The sequence below is a fragment of the Echinops telfairi genome, unplaced genomic scaffold (genome assembly GCF_000313985.2).
Source record: "Echinops telfairi isolate 266 unplaced genomic scaffold, ASM31398v2 ScPeMD7_70;HRSCAF=299, whole genome shotgun sequence".
Taxonomy (NCBI): domain Eukaryota; kingdom Metazoa; phylum Chordata; class Mammalia; order Afrosoricida; family Tenrecidae; genus Echinops; species Echinops telfairi.
This window is the reverse complement of record NW_022103968.1, coordinates 63,800,697-63,813,209: the sequence shown is the minus strand read 5'-3', so window position 1 is coordinate 63,813,209 and position 12,513 is coordinate 63,800,697. Positions and strand designations below refer to the sequence as shown.

Below are 12,513 nucleotides of genomic sequence, written 5' to 3'. Positions count from 1 at the left end.
CCGACCCTTGGCCTGCTGCTCTGCTCTTCAGGCAAAGCAGCTCCTGCTTCCTGGGCCTGTTTACTTCCCAGAGGGGAGCCCCGCCCAGTCCCATGAAAGGCCCTCTGTTCTGACCTCCTGGGCCCTGGCTCCATCTCCCTGGCTCCCTTCCCTGGAAATGTCACATCTCCATCCCTGCCACCGCCCTGCCCCTAGGGCCTGGTGGGGTGGGGTGGGTGGGAGGGGAGGCTAAGCCTTCCTGCTTGCTTGGGGGAGCCACACATGAATGCCCAACATCCCCTGGAGGATGGGGTTGGATCCCCGCTTCCTGCCATGCTGGGGAGTCCTCAGCCTGCCAGGATGTGGTGAGCATGTGTCCTCCCTGTCCGGGGCCACCTGCCTGCACGATGCTGTGGCCCTCAGGGATGTCCTCCGGGACGCTGGCCTCGTAGCTGCTCTGCAGAAAGATGGGCCTGTTGTCGTTGACGTCAAGGACAGTGACGAACACGGTGGCTGTGCCGGTGCGCCGTTTGCCAACCGGGCCATTGTCTGTGGAGGGTAAATGGGGGTGGGGGTGGGAGTGTGTTAGCGCTGTCTGTAGGGCTCAGTCGGAGGGAGCCCCTCCTAGGCGCTGCCCTGCTTAGATTAGGGGCAGCAACACAACCGTCCAGGACCTGGATGGTTCCATGTGCCTGCCGGGCCCTGTTCTGACTTCGACGTCTCTACTGTGCCCTGTGTTGTGGGTGCGTTCACCAGCCCTGTTTCTCAGAGGAGGACACCGAGGCACAGTCCTGGGCGGCATGACAGCCCCCTGGAGCCGGAGAACGTGATTCCATTTGAAAAAAAGGGTCTTTGCGGATGTGAGTGAGGTGAGGGTCTTGCCGTGAGATCATTGTGGACCGGCCGGCCAGACCCTACATCAAGTGTAAGAGAAAAGCCCAGTGAGGAGTGAAAAGGGGAGGAGAGGCCCAGGGCAGGCCAAGGCAGAGCTGGGGTGCTGCTGCCATCAGCCAAGGGCACCAGACACTGGAGAAGCAAAGACGGATTCTCCCAGACTCCGTGGCCCTGTTGACCCCTGTTCAAACTCCTGGCCTCCAGGTCTAAGAGAGAGTGCAGGCTATACTTCGAAGGTGCCCAGAGGGTGGTCATTTGTTCCGGCAGCCCCGAGAAACGAACATAGGTGTCAGGGCTGGGTGGGTAAGGCTGTGGGGGGCCCCCTGGGAGTGCCTCCTGTGTGTCAGGGGCCCTGTCCTCTTCCTGGCAGCTGTGGGCCCGGGAGCACCGGGTCTCGGATAGAGTGATGGAACATTGGAATTCAAATAAAAGCTCCAGAGTCTTCAAAGTTCTCAATGGATTGGAATCACTGCAAAGGGTGGAGGCCAGCAGAAGGGCTGCTGGTGGATCTGGTGACTGGCCCCTGCCTCCGCCTCATGGGCCCTGCTGGACTTGAGGGAGTCTCCGGGCAGGGAGGGAGGGGAGACAAGAGCTGCATCTCCGGGCAGCAGGAGGACGGGGTTGGGCTTGGTGGTCCCTGCTTCTTTCCCAGGGCAGCTGGCCACATGTCAGGTGTGTTCCCCTCCCCAAGGGTAGGTCCTCTCGCCCTCCAGGACCACCGTCCTTAGGAGAAGACAGACTCTTCCCATAGCCTTGCTAGTCTGCCCCAGCTGGGGACAGGGTGAGCTCGGAGGCCCCACTGACGGCTGAGACTAAGTCCTCTCCACCTGCTAGTCCAAGCCTAAAGCAGAGGCTGGGCTCTGGGGAGGGGCAGGTGGCTGCAGGATGGAGAAGCGCAGGCAGGTGAGGAGGCCAGGGGGCTGGCGAGAGGGAGGCCAGGGCGCCTTCTCAGCAGGGGATGCCTCTTTGGGGCCCACCACAACCCCTGAAGGATGCAGGCCTCGCCACACCCCTCCCTTGCCCACTCCCCAAGCTCTCAAGGGCTCCCTGCTGCCCAGAAACCAAAGACCACTGTTCCAGCCCAGCATTCAGAATGACACAGTGTGGCTCCACCTGGCCACCCCCTCCCAGTGTGCACCACCTGAGAGCCAGCCACTGCCCATGCACACACTGCCTGCCCCTTCGCCTGCAGGTGAGGCCCCCCCACACCTCCCCACTGTGTTTTATTTTGGCCAAGAGTGGGTTGGCCTTCAAGGTCCCTGTTTGGGCCACTCGGCGCCATCCCACTGGGAGCACACTCCCTTATCCAGGTGCGGTGGGCCTGACTGCCCCCCGATCTGCAGGGCTGGGCAGGTGACTCAGCTTAGTTAACAGCATGTCTCCCAGCCAGTGAGAGGGAGGAGCTGAAGGAGGGGCACCAGGACTGACTGCAGCGAAGGACCACTCATCAGAGGGCTGGGAAAGGGAGGCTGGAGGTGGGGGCTGGCCCCACCAGGTACATGGGAGGATGCAGTTCACATGCAGGGCACGGAGCTGCACAAGAGATGGGAACCCCGTGGCCACCACCTGGCTGGGTACCTGTCGCACCTGGCTGGGTCTTGTGAGCTAGTATTACCGGAGCTAGTTTACTTAGGGTGACTCTTTTTATTTGCAACCTGAAGGCCCTGATCCCAGGGGTCTCTTTTAGGCAGCCTTCCTTGGCGGCCCCTCCTCCACATCCCCACCACTCTTGTGTCCTTCTGCTTTCTTAGGCAGTGACTTGGCTACACGCTGGCCTCCCCTTTGGCTCCATACAGCTCCCACCTCCCCATCTCATTGCCTCAAGGAGCCGCGTGTCTGAGGCCCAACCCCGATGTTGCTGAGCCCTGGCCGGCTGACAGGGGGCAGGGTTCTGCCATAGGCTCCAGGACCCCAGACAACCTGGGTGGCGGGAGCTGGGCGGGCAGAAGCGTACCTATAGCCTCTAGGATGAGCGTGTATGCAGCTGTGGTCTCTCGGTCCAGGCTCACCACTGTCCTCACGACAGCATCCCGGTAGCCAACACTGAACTTCCCATCCACGTTTCCGCCTGCGGGCCAGAGAGAAGGGAGTTTCAGGGGCCACCAAACTCTGCTCTGGGCTCCACGGCCCACCACCCTGCCTGGCCCCGGAGCTCTGGAGGGGGCACTTGTAAAGGTGCTGGCCCTTTGCTGGTCTGAGGTCAGGCTGCTGGAGGCCTGAAATGCTAACAGGGTGATTATTATTAGGATAGCACGTGCCTATTTCACTAGATCATGTGGGCTGTTCATTCAATGGTCACAGCAACCTAAGAGGTTTGTACTGTCACCCTTTCTACTCCACTCTCCAAAGTCATTGCGCTCTGAGCGGCTCCCGACTCCAAGAGAGCCTATGGACCCTATAGGACTGTGAGGAACTGCCACTGTGGGTGTCTGAGTCTGTCTACCTTTACAGGAGTAGAAAGTCCCGTCTGTCTCCCACAGAGCAGCTGGTGGGTTTGATCTGCTGATCTGGTGGTTATCAGTTTAGCCCACGACCCACTACATAACCAGGGAAAGCAAGCCGTGGAAGGAGGCACGTACAGCTGCTGCGCCGGGCAGCTGACTCACAGGTTGCAGGGCTGGGTGCACCCCAGGGCCCTTGAAAGAAAAGGCTGCAGACCTATTTCTGAGAACTCAGCCCTGGGAAGCCAGCGGAACGCAGCTCTAGCCCGACACACAGGAGGGCCCCACGGGCGAGAGGTCCGAGGCCCCGTTCACCGCCTGTGCTGCAGAACTGCGTGGACAGTTCACCTGGGCTTTCATCGGGGACTAAGGATTTGGGGGCCAGCAGAAGAGCAAGAGTCTGTCTCTGGGACTGGGGAGGGAGAGGGGCTGAGGACCACGGCTCTCTGGATTGGTAAGGGCTCAGGTTTCCCAAGCAGCAGGGCAGGTGAGACGTGTATGCGGTGAGCTTGGCTCCGGGTCAGCACTGTTCCCTGTAGGATCTACCCTCTGAGAACCCCGAGGCTGGGAGGGTCCTGAGAGGGTCTGCAGGAGCCCACCACTGCCAGGAAGCCATCCAGCCGAGCACTGCCATGTCCTTAGCTGGGAGAGAGGCCCAAACCACCAGGGTCTGTGCAAACCCTGTACCTCACAGAGATTCTGTGCAGGGTTTCCCCGAGAGCCTCATAGTTCTCCCTTGGAGCGGAGGGTGGGTTTGAACCACTGACCTTTCCATTAGTAGCCCAACACCTAATCCACAGAAGCACCAGGGTCCCCTCCCAGTGCCTGAATCAGTTTCCAGATGTGGGCGGAAGAGGAGGCAGGGCAGATCACGCTGGAGGCTGGACCATGAGGCTCCTTGTCACGCATGAAATCTTTGCTAGAATCTGAGCCTTGAGCATTAGGGAGGGCCAAGGAGATGGCCTGAGGGGGCTGTGTCCCTCTGGCAGGGAGGCAGGGAGGGGAAGACTCTGGAATGGAGGTGCTAAAGGCAGGCTGCTGACGGGCTGTGAGCCTGGCATTCTTTGCCCGCCCCCCCCCCCCAGAGAGACGCCGAGTGTGTGCACTGCATATATGTAAGCAGTCCCAGCTCACTTGTAGAGGGGAGGGAACAGGTCACGTGACCAAGGAGGGCTGAGCAATGTGGACGAACCCCGCTCACTCCACGTGCCCGGGAACTTTCGGGTCTGACAGGGATGAAAACTGGGATGGGGCGCAGGTGCAACCAGCGTGTCATCTCCTACCCCGCTTCATCTAGGCAGACATCACTAATCAATCAGGGCTGGCTCACCCCCATTCAGACAGCGCTAGAGTGGCGAGTTACTTAGTGCTTTTCAGTGAAAGTTTCTTTCTGGAGTGGTTTTGTGAAGCCAAAACCACCTGGCTCAGAGCAGAAGCAAATCCCCCTCCATCAGCCAGAGGCTCCCTGAGAAGGAGGGGGCCTGGTCCCCCAGCCACTGCTCTGGTGCTCTGCGTTGGGTGACATGGGCCTCACTCCTTCCCAGGAGCCTCTGGGTCCTGCTCCCTCTGAACTTTACCTGGCCAAGCCCGCCCCACCACCTGCAGGTCCAGGGCCCCCGGGCAGCCACGAGGCCAGGCCCCAGGGAGCCCGTTGCCACGCGCCAGGGGTAAGCCAAGAGCAAGTGCTCAGGCGGCATCCGTAGCAGGGAGCAGCATCCTTCCCAGCCTCGGTGGGCTGCACCCCAGCCTGGTTCGGCATCTGGAAGGGGAGCGGGGGCGGGGCTGAGAGGGGCGAGGGCAGACCTGTGATGAAGTAGCTGAGCTCGGCGTTGAGGCCCACGTCGTTGTCCGTGCAGTTCAGCCAGACCACGCGGAAGTCCCGGGGCACGTCCTCAGACACGGAGACGTTGTACATGGCCGGGGAGAAGGTGGGCGTCTCGTCATTCACGTCCAGCACTGTGGACACAGAGGGCGCTGGTGGAGCCAGGGCTGGCGTCTGCTCTGGATGACCCACCTCCAAAGGTCAAGTAGGAATGTGGATCCCAAGGGAGCCACAGCCTCCAAGGAGGCACTGGGTCAGCACCCCCTAGTCACGAACGGAGGTCCCTTGTGCCTTCTGGGGCCAGGCCAGAGCTGGCCAGGGTGCTACATTCCCTCTCCTCTGCCCTGCTTCCTGATGGCTCGCTGCTGCCTGCGCTGCCAAGCGAGATGGACCATCCCAGAGCCTGTCTCCGAATGAGCCTCACAAGGACAAGGACCACGACGATGACATTGACCATTTAGGACAGAGCAGTTCAGGGGCATGTGCAGTTCTCACACTGTGAACCCCATACCAAGCCCACTGCCATTGCAGGATTCTGACGCAGAGGGTCCCCAGCTGCCAGGCTTTCTAGGTGCAGATGGCCTCCCCTCTGCAGACCTTGCGTGGCCTAGAGACCACAGACATCCGACAGAGGGGATGGGAGCTCCGAGCAATAGAGTGACTTGGTGACTTGGCCGAAGCAGCAGAGGAGCAGGGCTGTGGTCCTGAGCAGGCGTGCCCCTGTTCCAGGTAGAGTCCCAGGAGGGGTCTGCGGGCCAGGCCCCTGTCTTTGAGGCTGGGGGTGGGGGGGGACCCCGTGACCTGATAGCAAAGTGCCGTCTCCTTTGGCAACTCCGTGATATTCATGTCTCGCCAGGAGATGGGATGAGGCCATTTGGTGAGGTGGCTTGTGTGGAGCCCTTGGGACCAAGTACCCTGTAGATGTCCTGGTCCTCCCTCCCTGGTGAAGAGGGGGTGTGGGGGGAGGTCAGATGCACAGGCATTCTCCCGCCCCCCCTGAGGGTGATCAGTTGCCAGACTGCACTGGGCCTGCTCCCTGCTGTTGGGGACAATGGACAGGCTCCTGTAGGTGGAGTTTTCACCCTACTGATAATGGTTCCTATGGAGACCCAGAGACCACCCCCTCATTGCTATGTAACCTATAGTGCAACTCCTCCCTGTGATGTATGTCTCTACCTGTAATTAGTAGGCTGGCATGCCCCCAAAAGGTATATAGGCGTGGGTCAGCAATATAGAGTTCTCTGATCTCTCTGACCCATCTCTCTGACCTCTCTCTCTGACTCCCCTCTCTTCCCCCGCTCTCTTGTTCCCTTGCCCTCCTTCCCTTCCCCCTCTCTCCACGTGGACCACCAAGCCAGGCTGAGGTGAGCAGTGCTACCATGTAAGGTGTCTAACTGTATTATTGTATCTCTCATGCTCCTGATGACTTTAATATAATGCTTATATATCTCAACCGTACAATTGTGCTTACTGAACCTGTGGGTAGTATTATGAGTAGTAGTAGCGGGTTGGGGCTGGCCCCTCACCCCTACCCATCGCCAATTAATTTAATATTACAAATGGCGCCCATCGCGTGGCAATGAGTTATATCCCATGTAACAATTGTACGGCCTCACCGGAATGCAGACGGAATTGGAAAATTGTGTGAAGTGAGGATCCGGTGTAGGGATTTGCAGATAAGTAGTAGAAATAGTGAATGAGTATTTTATAGAGAACAATGGGGCAAGGTAAAGTAAACCTGAAACTTATGGTACTAAGCTCATTTTCTTACTGAAAAGACAGGGTGTAAAAGTAATGAAGAAAAAGATGCAATGTTTTCTAAAAGTAGTAAAAAGGTATAATCCATGGTTCCCGGGGGAAGGAACTTTTGATATAGAGACCTGGGAGAAGGTCATTGTTAACTTAAAGGAAGCACACACAGATGGGGAGAGTATCCCCGTAGAGACATGATCTCTGTGGGTTCAAGTTAAGATGGTTTTAAAACTTTTGCAGGAGGAAGAGAGTGAGGATTATCAGTCTAGTGAGAAGTCTTGTGTGAGCCATCCAAATCTAGAAAAGCAAGCTAAAGTGTCTATGAATGAGCATGAATTACGCAATAAAATTTTAGGAGAAACTGAAAAGGCAGGGATTGATTTATTTTCTAGGCCTCTGATTCTAAAATAAACCTCACGGCCAAAGCCTATATGTCCTCGGGGGACTGCAGCCTCCAAAGGGTTAAAGGTGATAAAGTACGTGAGGCAGTGAATTCCAACACCCAAAGCGAGGCTATTAAGCAACCCCAGGAAGCTCCCTTGCTTTCAAATGTAGGGAAAGCAGAGAAACAGAACCAGCAGAGTAGTGAGGAATGTCTAAGATACCCAAGCTTAAATCGGGTGAGAAGCAGTCAGAATGGGTCTCAGGCAGATGAGAAGATTTTAGGCAGAACTGAAAAAACTAAAACTGAGTCAGATGGGGACATAGTGAAATCATCTGCTCCCCTGCTGGAATTTAGTGGAAGAAAGACCAGAGATTGTAAAACAATCAAGCAAGCCAGTGCTGGAGGTGGAGAGATTAGCTCCAAAGAAATGCAAACTAGGGGGGCTGACACAGAAGTAGCAGTCAGGGAAGTGCAACTTGGAAATATACAGGTTAAAAAGAGCAGCTCAGAGAACAGAAGCAAAGAGACGTATAGAAAAGCATCTTTACTTTCGAGAGTAGAAAGAGGGATTGCAGAAGAAGGAGATTTAGAATTTAGAATGTCTCATCCTGTTAGAGTTGTTAGTGGACAGCCTTATGGGAAACATCCACAAGGAATTCACAGTGCCTTTTCATTTAAGCTGCTAAAAGATCTCAAGCAAGCAGTCAATGAGTATGTCCCAGACTCACATTTTGTAATTAGCATGATAAAGGCTCTGGCAGGGTCCGAGAGCTGGACCCCTACAGACTGGAGAGGTTTAACGAAAATATGTCTTTCCTCTTCAGAATATTTGCAATATCTCATGCTGTGGAAGGAAGCAGTTCTGGTACTAGCATTCAGGAATGCTGAGGATGGGATAGCTATAGGAATTCATCAATTGCTAGGGGATGAGAAGTATATCACAGTTGAGTCTCAACTACAGTTTACTGAACAGACAATAGGACAGATACGTGAAGTTGGCATAAGGGCCGAGTTACATGGCTATAAGACAGCGGAATGATGAGCCTTATGCTGACTTTGTGTCCTGACTGGAAGATGCTATTTCCAAGTGTGTAAAGAATGTCCAGGCAATAAGAGACCTAGTGCATAAGCTATCTTATGATTTCTCTAATACACAGTGTAAAAATGCCTTGTGGCCCTACAGGGAAAAGGGCACCCTGCTAGATTATCTCAGGATATGCAGGAATGTAGAGACAGATGAATACAAAGCCGACCTCACGGCAGCTGCACTGGAAAATTATATCAGACCTAGAAAAAAGTGCTTCAGTTGTGGAAAGACCAGTCATCTTCAAAGAGAGTGTAAGAAAAGCAAACTGCGGCCTGAGCCAGAGCATGGGCCAGGGCCACCTAATTCGGGTGTAAAAGAACCTGATCTTTGCCCACGCTGTAGAAAGGGAACTCATTGGGCGAGTCAATGTCGTTCTAAATTCAACAATAAAGAACTGCCATTAGCAAAGAGTTCCCTGCGGGAAAATAAAGGAAGGAGCTTGATACAGGCCCTGCCTAGCAGAGCAAGCGAGGCTAGCAGAGCATGTGAGGCAAGGTGTCTGCCTGCCAGAGCAAAGATCTTAGAGAGAAACTGCAGGCATCAGCCAGTCTCACAGCAGGAGACCAGACCTAGCCAAACTTGCAGGACCCCAGCCTCTGTTATCGCTGCAGTTGGTTTTACTAACCAAAAGAAGGCTCAGAAGCCCTCACAGCAGCCTGTTAATTCTAAAACGCAGGAGCCTCTTATTAAAAGAGTAATAGAGTTTTTGTCAGGAAGATTTAACCTAAATAGCCAAGGAATTAAAATTGATACTAGAGTTGATCAGAGTTGCAAGGAAAAGCCTAAAGCTGTGATTAAATCAGAAATTATTAAGAGCGGTAATTGGGGTCCGCTACTTAAAAGAACTCTAGGATGTTTATTAGGAAAGTCCAACATAAATTCTCATGGTGTTGGTGGAATTAGTGACCAGGGTTATGAAGAAATTAAGGCAATAATAAATTCTAATATACCATGGTTTATAAAGGAAGATCGCTTAAGCCAATTTTTGCTTCCCTGCATCTGTAGAAACGTAAGCCTATCTGGAAAGAGTACTTAAGTCTGACCACCCTTTAAATGAAGGGGTCTTTTGGAAACAACAGTGCCCCCACATGGAGTTAGAAATGGAAGGGAAAAGGTTTTTAAGCTCTAGATATGGGGACATTTCCTTAGGGCATTCAGGTGGGCCTAAGACCCTCCTATTAATTTCCCCTAAAGCCAGTATGGAGGGAATGAGTGAAGTTAACCAAGAGAGACTATTGCAAGATTGTAAAATCATACAGTGTAAGAATCCTGAAGGGCAAAGCGGCTTAATTGAGCCTGTAACCATACTGGTAAACTTGGAGAAAAAATGTCTGTTTGGTAAGTCACTTCAAGAACAGCTGAACAAATTTATTAAGAAATTTTTCAGTCATTCAAAGTATTTTAAGAAGTTCTCACAAGGTATCTCTCTTAATTCTCTGAGAAATGGCAGCCAGTATTTGCATAACAATGGAGGCTCCGTAACTAGTCTTTATACTGGGTCAAAGCCTAGCAAGTTAGCTGAGTTTGCTAGCAGTGCTTTGAAATCTAAATTGTTAAAACAGAAGGGGGAGAAGAGGAATCTTATGTATGACGAATTTCATTTGGTCAATTTAACCAAAACATTTCTCTCCTTACTAAAAGCTTGTAAAAAAAATTAGGACAGATAAACACATTTTCAATTCTACAGAGAAACCTGATCCTAAGAAATCCCAAGATGATGGAAATCGTGTTTGGGATCCAGGTCCATTTACCTGGAGAAAGGGCTATGCATTTATATTTTTGCAGAATAAAGCTGATGGACTCCCTTTAGAAGGACGCAACCACGTTTGGAGAAAGATGGACAAGGAAGAGATGGAGAAGCCACCCAATCTTAACCATAATTCCTTTTGCAGGTTAATGACACCCCGAAGAGAGGGGCTATTTGTTTATATTTTCACAGGCAAAGGAGATAGGTGGATTTCTCTTCAGCCAGCAAGGCCCATAAGAAAGGAGGGATGCTGATGCTGTGACGTGACCCCGTCCTGTTATTGAAGTTACCCAAAACGTCAAGAAGACCTCGCAGATGCCTGAGAATGGCGATCGCTGTCAGCTGAGATATTTCTTCCATTGCGGATGACCTCTAAGAGACACTCTGGGACTCTATGATAACTGAACATTTTATACAATAATGACTGGACTACCACTACAGATTGTTGTGTTGCTGAAAGATCAAGATTTTGGACTTGTTAATTAATGCTATAATGTGATTGGAATGTAACTGATTTCTGTGTAACTCCTTACCTATATAATGTAACGTTGCATGATTGGGATTTGATTAGGAAACATTTGCAAGGGTTTAAGGGAAATGTTTCATTAGAAGTTGATCAGCTTAAGAAGGATATTTTCTATACATTCAAAGACAAGCTGGAGGCATCTCCTGGCTCTGATGTGATAAAGCAACTGGTGGATGGCATGGAAGGATTAGATCCTCATGCTTGGGCTCAAAGTATCTCACATAGTTTAAGTGCTAGTCTGACTGTTGTTTATCATCATAATTTTGATGCTCGCAGTCTCATGTTGCTTCTATAGGAAGCTAAGAGATATGAAGAGAGATCATGTTGCCTCCGTGACACTATTAAATCTTAAATGTAATGCAGAAAGGGGAAACGTGGGATACTAGCACTAAAGGAAATAAAACTGGGACTTAATCCCTGACGTGTACCGAGGGAATCTGGAAATCCAGTGTTCCATGGAAAGGAAAGCCACCACTCTGGAGGTTAGAGATGGAGTCCAAGTATATTTTCCTGCGGTAATCTAATTTTTTCCACAGTTTCTCCCTCTTATACTGTGCTGCCTTAAAATGAGCACATGGTTGATTCATTCTCCCTATAGAAGCAGACATTCCTATTTGGCTCCATTTCTTCCCGCCCTGGTATCCAATCTCTCATACCTTCCTCCAATAGAATATGGGCATAAGGGGACTTTGACCCCAATGCCTGGATTCAAAATGTTTTGCTATAAGCCTGCATTTTTGTCTAAATTAATTGAATCATGAAGTTTTGCCTTGACAGCCTTTAATGTATAGAAAACCAGGCTGCCTATGCAGCTTTTGAATTTTATATATAAAACAAAAGGGGGACTTGTGGGGGGAGGTCAGATGCACAGGCATTCCCCCCACTGAGGGTGGTCAGTTGCCAGACTGCACTGGGCCTGCTCCCTGCTGTTGGGGACAATGGACAGGCTCCTGTAGGTGGAGTTTTCACCCTACTGATATTGGTTCCTATGGAGACCCAGAGACCATCCCCCTAGACCACTCCCTCATTTCTGTGTAACCTATAGTGCAGCCCCTCCCTGTGATGTATGTCTCTACCTGTAATTAGTGGGCTGGCATGCCCCCAAAAGGTATATAGGCGTGGGTCAGCAATATAGAGCCCTCTGATCTCTCTGACCCATCTCTCTGACCTCTCTCTCTGGCTCCCTTCTCTTCCCCCTCTCCCTTGTTCCCTTCCCCTCCTTCCCTTCCCCCTCTCTCCACGTGGACCACCAAGCCAGGCTGAGGTGAGCAATGCTACCATGTAAGGTGTCTAACTGCATTATTGCATCTCTCATGCTCCCGATGACTTTAATATAATGCTTATATATCTGAACCGTACAATTGTGCTTACTGAACCCGTGGGTAGTATTATGAGTAGTAGTAGCGGGTGGGGGCAGGCACCTAACCCCCCACCCCCCTTCACAATTTAACTTAATACTACAAGGGGGGCTCTCAGCTGGTCCCAGACCACCAGGAGAGGAAACATAGGTCTCTCTCGTCCTCGCCTCCATGGGTCTCTACTCTGAGGGACACGGAGCTTGTATCTGTGCTGGGGCGACTCCCGCCCTCTGGTTTGGGGCGGGGCTGACCTGGGAACAAGCCGCAGCTTCCCTGTGGAAGAGCCTTAGTCCTGCTCTGCAGCCTCAGCTCCACCAGTGCGCCAGGGGGGTCTCAAGAGTTAAAGACACTCCCTGGGGTGGCGAGAAAGACTGCCCCTTACCTGCCCTCAACTAGTGGGGGGGGTGCTGTGGGGGTGCCCCGAGGGGGTGAGCTGCCCCAGGGTGTCTGTGCACCCTACCTGCCTCTTCCCAGGGGGAAGCTCCTCCACCCACCACCCTGTCATCACACAGCCTCCATGCA

General features: G+C 52.6%; 1 protein-coding gene across 1 annotated transcript in view; it reads right to left on the bottom strand.

Moving 5' to 3' along the window:
* LOC123521851 (cadherin-23-like) overlaps window positions 1-12,513 on the bottom strand; it is a 48,543-nt gene that overhangs the window by 595 nt on the left and 35,435 nt on the right. Inside the window, exons 10-12 of the mRNA XM_045291691.1 lie at window positions 5,118-5,270; window positions 2,828-2,941; window positions 376-528 (exon numbers count right to left, since the gene is read on the bottom strand). Of these exons, the coding sequence (XP_045147626.1) occupies window positions 376-528; window positions 2,828-2,941; window positions 5,118-5,270 (420 nt within the window). The remainder of the gene's footprint in view (window positions 1-375; window positions 529-2,827; window positions 2,942-5,117; window positions 5,271-12,513) is intronic.